Source organism: Symphodus melops (assembly GCF_947650265.1).
Source record: "Symphodus melops genome assembly, chromosome: 5".
Lineage (NCBI taxonomy): Eukaryota > Metazoa > Chordata > Actinopteri > Labriformes > Labridae > Symphodus > Symphodus melops.
Genome location: NC_136695.1, coordinates 2452802 through 2460730, shown reverse-complemented (window position 1 = coordinate 2460730; position 7929 = coordinate 2452802). Strand labels below are relative to the sequence as shown.

Below are 7929 nucleotides of genomic sequence, written 5' to 3'. Positions count from 1 at the left end.
AAAGAGAGAGAGAGAGAGAGAGAGGGAGAAGAGAGAGAGAGAGAGAGAGAGGGAGAGAGGGAGGTGAGAAAGGAGCCACAGGTCGACTTTTCTTTGATTTATTTTCAGCTCTTTTATTTCCTTCAATCTCGTGAAGATGTTTCAGAGATACTCATGGTCACGTCTCAGTCTCGGTCCCTGAATGTCTCGGTCTTGGTCTTGGTCTTGTCTGTCTCATGCAGGTCTTGGTCTAGGTGAGTCTGGTCTCAGAGAGTTGATGCACCACATGCTTGTACTAAATCAGACTTTTGTAAACTCATTTGGTTCCCTGTGTTGTATCATGAATGTATTTCTGACATGGCTCGGTCTGCAGGACTGGACTTCATGAAGAGTGCTCTGATGCTGATCCCCGTCTATTTTTCATGCCTTGATCAAACTGGGACCAGACGGCGGTCTGTGTGTGAACACGGATCCTCTGCGGGAGGCTTGATCTGAAAATGTTGGCGCTGTCTTCTTTGCTGCAGATTTGATGGCAGCTCTCGTCTGTGGCCTGGATCCAAAGCCTGGTCCTGATGTTTGGCCCCCCCCCACCCCGCGGGCTCGTGTTACAGTTTATACTCGTCAGATCACACGGATTCATCGGCTGTGACTGAACCGAGGCCAGGATGAGCTCAGAGGCAGATCTGAACCGTCTGCTGGATTCATGTCACCTCTCAAAGATGTGCAGCAAAACACCTCGCTGACAGGAAGCAGACTTCTTCTTCTTCTTCTTCTTCTCTTTACGCTTCACACTGCCCGCTGTCTTGATCACGGGCCCGCTGCTCCACCTCACCTGAACGCAGCTCGCTCTCTTCCTCTCTCTGTAGAGAGAAAGGAAGCGGGCGACAGACGCTGCAGGGACGGCGTTCAGCCCTGTAATTCTCCGGCGTTTCTTTGTTCTCAGCCGTCTCTTGTCGTCCCTCCTTACAGGTGTCTCGTTAGAAGAGGAGGGAAGGTGGCAGCGAGCGCAATCAGGCTCTCCTTTCAAGGCGTCTGCATGGAGCCTCGCCTCATCAAACAAAACGAGCGCCCTCGCTGCGCTTCACTGGGAATTTTCAATCCGGCTGGTTATGAAGTATTAATAGCACTGTTCCTGACATGTCAGATCCCTGTTTCTATCTCTCTCTCTCTCTCTCTCTGCTCCCGTCCTCTGCCCTTTCTTTCTCTTTCACTCCGTCTTTGTTTCTGCCTTCAAACCGTTTCTCTCTCTGTCCCATTTTCCCTCCTCTCCTCCTCGTCGCTCGGCACCTTTGTACTGTCTCTCCCTCTCTATTTGAAATCTGTCAGCTCCTCTTTTATATTTTCTCTCTGCGTCTTTTTGAATCTCTCGCTGCGTGTCACATGAGAGGGGACACTTTGAGACGGAAGCTTACTCCGCTCCAGCTCATCCTGAACAAGTTTTTTTTTTTTTTTTTTTTTTTAAATCTGACGTTCTCTCGATGCTTTTATCCAAACCGACTCACACGAGATCCGACGGGAGCGAGCGAAGCCTTTATGGTAAACAAGAGTTTCATCTCGACATTACAGAGTCATTTATTTAGCTGCTGGTTCCCTCTGACTGACACCTGATGACTCAAAGAGCTGCTTCAATCTGTAGTTCTTTTTGTTTGTTATGATTTGAGACCAAGCTGCAGAGTTCAAAACGAAGCTCGAGCTAAGGTGCAAACCGACCTGCAGTTCCTCCACTGTCCACTAGAGGCTGATGCTCACAGGTCCTATATTCAGACCTGTGAACATCCTGATGTGACAGGCTGAGCGTCATGCATACATGTACTTATCAGTCCCTCCAGGAAGTCACCATGCTGCGATCGCAACAATTCACGCAAATTCAACCAATCCCTGCGATTTCTATGCAAATTTGAACAATCAAAATAATTTTCCCTGCAACTTTCACCAATCAGAGTCGTCCCCCGCGAAAACAGCGAGCTATACGTCACCAAAGTTTAGTGACCACGGACCAAACTCACTTCCTGTTTATCTGCTCTCAGGAGAGTGAGCGTGAAGCGCTGCAGGTCCGTCCTGTCTCCATGACAACCGTTTGTTGACAAAGTGCTGCTGTTGTAGCTGACACTGCTCCGTCACTTTTTACTGCATGTTTAATATCTGAGATGGTTTTTTAACCTTAATATCACGATGCAAGAAAATAGTTGACATGAAAAAAGAATCTAATTGCAAAAAAACAGCTAAAAGCTGGAAAAGCTGCCGATAAATCAGACATTTTAGGCCGCAGCATTCCCTTAAAAAGTCTGTGAAATCCTGGAGGGACTGACTTCACCAGGGTTGATCTGCTGGAGCTGTTTGTCGAGAGTCCTAAGCTCCGCCTCTTTGTCTGCTTCTAGAATAGCTAATCCAACATGGCTCCTCCATGAAACCTCTCTCCACAGGAAACCAACGTCACTGATACTACATCCTGTGGAGTGGATGGATGGCGGTGTGTTTCGGGATGACGATTATAAGGATTTTAAAAAAAGATGGCGGCTTTAAACGTACCTGGACGGCCTCCATGAGTATCGTCTATGTGTGGGAACACTGCTCATGTCTTCCTCCTCAAGTCTCCGCTTACATCACCTTCCTGATCTTTACCTAGCGTACCTGCAGCGGCTGTTTAGACCAAAATCTGCCTTCAGACTCCTCCGTGTCTCACTCTGACTTTTCTGTCTCTACGCTCCCTCATCCCTCTCTCGTTTCATGTCACCTCTCAGTAATCTCTGAGGTTTTATTGTTTTTTTTCTCCCCGACACGAGATCAAAGTACCTGGATGGTTTGCCTTCGAAGCGGTACACCTTCTCGCTCCAGTCATCAAGGTCGGGGGATTGAACTCGTCCGAGCGGCGTCGTCGGGAGGATACCTGTCAGGAGACGAAGGGAAGTGAAAGACGGGAGAAAAAGTTACAAAAAAAAAATGAACCAGCTTTGAAAAGAAGTAGTTTGGAGAGCGAGGGCTCCCTTTGGTACGAGCCAAAATATGAAGAGTGAAGGAGAGAGAGCGCAGGCTTCTTTAAGGAGATAAGGTGGCGGGGCGACGCCTCATTGGCACGCACGGTCACGGTTTGACAGCGCAGCAGGAAGACGAGCTCACATTAGAGGCGCTCGCTCTGTTTCCCCCCTCTCTTCCAAAAAAAAGCTGAACGCGGCGCTGTAATCTCTTTAGCTGTGAAATCAGCTGCCTTTTAAAAATGGCTCCTGTTTGTGCGCTCGTCAAACCTGGGACTTAAGCTGGAGTTAATTGTTTGCTTCATGGCGTGTTGCTGAGCGACGTGATGGAGTCGTATTAGCGGGTTAATGTTTCATGTGGAAAGGCCCTGCGGAGGAAATCCACTAAAAATACATGAGAGAAAATCAGAGTTTTTCCAGAAAATTACAGGAAGCTGACAGATGGTACGAGCTGCTAAATGAGTGATGAGGGGGGAGCAGTCGACTGTGACGAGTATAGTCTAAAAATCACGAGCACAGATGGGCGGGGGGGGCGGGATTTGGAGACGTGGTCAAAATGACCCGGTGGGACCAGAAACTCCTCTCAGACCAGGAGGCCGTTTCACATACCCTCATAACTGTAGACGACAAAGCTGGAGTGTCCCGGTGAGTGAGGGTGGTCGTTCCTGTCGCCGATGGTGACGGTCAGCGTGCTGGTGGAGCTCATTGGAGGAGAGCCGCTGTCAATCATGAGGATCGGGAGGAGGTACTCCTTCTGTCGCTCGCGGTCGAAGGTCCGGAGGGCGGCGATGGCTGCGCTCCCGTTCCGGAAGTCGGTCAAATTGAAGTTGGTGGCGTCCGAGGTGAGCATGAGGAGTCGTATGGAGAAGGGCCCCCCGTTGGCGGAGGTGTCCGGGTCGGTGGCGTGCAGGAGCAGCGAGGTGTCGTTCATTTGGACCGCTTGAGGCGCTGCCATGTTCTCCCAGACGACTGGCTTGTAGGGGACCTCGAACTCCGGCCCGTTGTCGTTGATGTCAAGCACTGTTGCCATGACGATGGCAGAGCCAGTCAGAGATGGACTCCCAGCGTCTGTGGCGAGGACCACGATCCGGTGCTGCGAGATCTTCTCCCTGTCCAGAGCATCCGCCACGACCACCCAACCCGACTGGTCCACCAGGAACTGACCGTAGGGGTCCGACTCTTTAGAGATACTGTAGGAGAAGTCTCCGTTTAGACCCGAGTCCAGATCGGAAGCCGTAACCTGGGCAACGATCGTCCCCACAGGTACGTCCTCCGACATCGCGGGTGACTCGTAGAACTGCGGGAAGAAGACGGGGGCGTGGTCGTTGGCGTCCTCCACCTGAACGAGGCAGTGAGCGAGGCTGAAGAAGTCGGCGTCCTCAGCCTTCAGGGTCAGATTGAAAGTTCTCTCCTGGGGCTTCTCGTAGTCGACCTTCTTCTTTAGTTTCAGAACGCCGCGCCGGTTCACTTTGTCCGTCTCCACGAAGAACTTCCTGTCCTCGTCTCCACCAACGATGCTGAAGGTGACCACGGCGTTCTCCCCCTCATCGCCATCCGTGGCAGAAACCACGAGGACCTCGCTGTTCACCTCCACGTCCTCGGTCACCTGAAAACCACACCGTATCGTTAATGTCAAGGACTTACGAGTGACCTCGCCGCTCAACCGCCATCCTGGTCCTGTTGGACTTACCTGAGCGGAGTAGAGTCTCTGGGTGAAGACTGGCGGGTGATCGTTGACATCAGAAATCATGATGGTGGCGGTCCCTGTTCCCGCCAAACCCCCTCCATCCCGGGCCTCCACCACGACCAGGTACCGCTTCTCAGCCTCGCGGTCCAGGGAGCGCAGAACCGTGTAGATGGTCCCGGTGCTGGCGTTGATGGAGAACAGGTTGAGGTTGATCTCGTTACGTACGTTCTTTATGATGCTGTAGGTCAGCATGGCGTTCTTGCCCTCGTTCGGGTCGTCCAGGTCCATCGCTCGCATCTCCATCACCGAGGTGTCAGCGGGAGAATTTTCAGGCACCTGGCCGACGAAACACCCGTCTATTTCCAGCGCCGGACACGGAAAGAAGGGCGCGTTGTCGTTGACATCTGTGACCTCCAAGAGCACGTCGGCGAACCCAGTGAGTCCCGCCCCTCCTTCGTCTGTCGCCAGTACGAGGAATCTCCACGCCGCCCTCTCCTCTCGGTCCAGGCGTCTTTGGGCGTAGATTCGCCCGGTGCGCTCGTCGATGGTGAACTCACCGCCGGCGCCCTGGCCGTGGAGGGAGTACCGTAGGGCGGTCTGGTCAGCCTCCTGGTCGGGATCTGTGGCGGACACCTGCAAAGAAAATCAAAAACACTCAGATCGTCTAAATCTTCAACCAATGACGGATTCATTTTCTGATCTCAGGTAAAGTTTGAGGCCAGATCTCAAGGACGCCATCAACCGTCTGTTTGTGTTGTATCGAGTTTTTGCGGCGTGTGGCTCAGCAGGTTGTCTCTCTACCGGAAAATTTGCTGGATCATGTTCAACTCCTGAGGTCAACACGTTGGAGTGTCATTGGATGAGATCGTGAACGCGAGCTGGCTTTGGTGTGAGAATCTGTTGTGATGTCACAGAACCAATGAACAGTGGGCTCTTTATGTAGCAGCCTCTGAACCTGAACCTGAACCTGAACCTGAACCTGAACCCGAACCTAAACCTGAACCTGAACCTGAACCTAAACCTAAACCTGAACCTGAACCTGAACCTGAACCCGAACCTAAACCTAAACCCGAACCTAAACCTAAACCTGAACCTAAACCTGAACCTGAACGTGAACCTGAACCTAAACCTGAACCTGAACCTGAACCTAAACCTGAATGTGAACCTGAACCTGAACCTCAACCTAAACCTGAAGCTAAACCTGAACCTGAACCTGAACCTGAACCTAAACCTGAACCTAAACCTAAACCTGAAGCTAAACCTGAACCTGAACCTGAACCTGAACCTGAACCTGAACCTGAACCCGAACCTGAACCTAAACCGAAGCTTGATAAGGATTTGTACGACTGGATTGGTCGGTGCAGCCCGTTGACCTTTTTAACCCGGTCCCGATGAAATACATCACAGACGGACTCATCTTGTTTTTTTTCTTTAACTAAACTATAACCAACAGCGAAACTCCGTCGCCATAAAACGAAACGTTCCACGGCGTGAGGACGGCGGTGACACCGACAGAAGCGGACTCCAGCTCTGTTGCTTTTAGTTCAAACGGTTTTCATTTTGTTGGAATGAACAGAACATGAGGCAGGGAGCTGATAGCAGCAGCTGCCCCCTCACTCTGAGCAACACAGGAATAAACACTCCTCTGTTGTTTAGTCCTGTTTGCTAAATTAGCCCGCCTGCTATCTCAGCGAGCGAGGGGACGCGAGCGCGAGCTCTCACATCTGTCACTGCGACACGCTGCGCAATTAAAAGTTAATAGACGGCAACAAAAGCAGGGAATAAGTACACTTTCACCCTTTCTTCTCCTCTTTTCTCACCAGAGGGTTTGTTTACACAAGCCTTTGAAGTCCCCCCCCCCCTCCCGCCCCCCGCTCGCCACCTCCCGCCCCCCGCCACCTCCTCCCCTGTCGCCTCTCTGCGCTCCCTGACGCAGGTAGACAATATTGAAGATGAGCAGCCGCGGCTCCACAGAGGAGGCAGCCGCGCAGGTGGAGTCAAAAAATATTCTTTTCAAATTGGATTCCCCCCCCCCCGCTCCTCTTGCTCGCTATCTGCTGAATTGTATTAACACACGGGGGCTCAGAGCGCCATGCGTTCAGGGAGGGGCCTGCAGCCGAGAGTTAGAGGAAGCGAGCGTGCATCAAATCAATTCCAGCAGGCGAGGAGCGAGCGGGCCCGGGTTGAGGACTCGGTGACACGCCGCCTCTCTGACGGGGGATTACTTCCCGGCCCTCTCTCACACACTTCCACCTTTTTAATCTGATTTAGCTCGCCGGCACATGCATATTAGCATGAATTACCGGGGATAGGTGTGACGGGAGTCGGGTGAAAGAAAGCGAGCTCCTCGGCCGTCCCGTGGCGAGCTGATTCTGTGTGAGTCACACACGTGTGATGTGTTAGTGCGAGGACACGGGATCCGTGCTGAGGTGTCGCTGCAGGCTAATTCTACCTCTACGTTCAAAGTGTGACCGATGCTATTAGATGTGTCTGCGTTAAACCTGATCCGGTTTCACAGAGTCGCGGCGGAGTGACGGAGGCGCTTCGATCTCGGCGTTGACATTTTAAAAGGTTTCATCTGGACTCAGTCGACATCTGATCAGGGCTTCAATTTAAAACGTTTAGCGAAGCGGTCCAAAACATTTTTTTCGCTCAACACTTCCATTCATTCGCTTTGCGTCTCTGATTGTGCTGTGCAGGGTCACACGGAGGCGGGAGCAATCCCACAATGCACTGGGTCACATGGATTCGCTGCCAGGATCTTTAGGACAAAGACAGTTCTTCTGGGTCAAGCTGGATTTGGGTTGGCTCGGATCTTTTTGATGTTTTTCCAGACTCGATTGTGACTCGGATCCCGTCGAGGTCGCGCCTGGCTGTGATTGGCTGGATTAGTCATTGCGGCCCGTGTCGTTGCTGCGGGCTGAAGCTCGACCACGTGGTCGTGTGTAATAAAACAAAAGGTTCAGACAATCACTGACCTCCAGCATGAAGACAGGAAGCTGCGTGAGCTCCTCAGTCACGGCGGCGTGGTACTCGGTCTGGCTGAAGACGGGCGCCTCGTCGTTGCGGTTGCCCACCTGAACCACCACCAGCGTCTCGTTCTCCCACTTCCCGTCGGAGGCGACCAGCCGGAGCTCGTAGCGCTGCTCCATCTCGTAGTCGAGCGGCTGAGCCACGAAGATGGTGCCCACCTCGGGCTCCACGTCGAAGGCGCCCATGGTGTTCCCCGAGGTGATCTGGTAACGCAGCTTGGCGTTGGCACCTGGCGGAGAGAGAGGAGAGGTCAATCAA

The 7929-nt window shown here is 52.4% G+C and overlaps 1 protein-coding gene across 1 annotated transcript in view; it reads right to left on the bottom strand.

Moving 5' to 3' along the window:
• LOC306823298 (neural-cadherin) overlaps positions 1–7929 on the bottom strand; it is a 68160-nt gene that overhangs the window by 5956 nt on the left and 54275 nt on the right. The window contains 4 exon segments of the mRNA XM_079342754.1: positions 2714–2866; positions 3561–4557; positions 4642–5271; positions 7617–7900. Of these exon segments, the coding sequence (XP_079198880.1) occupies positions 2714–2866; positions 3561–4557; positions 4642–5271; positions 7617–7900 (2064 nt within the window).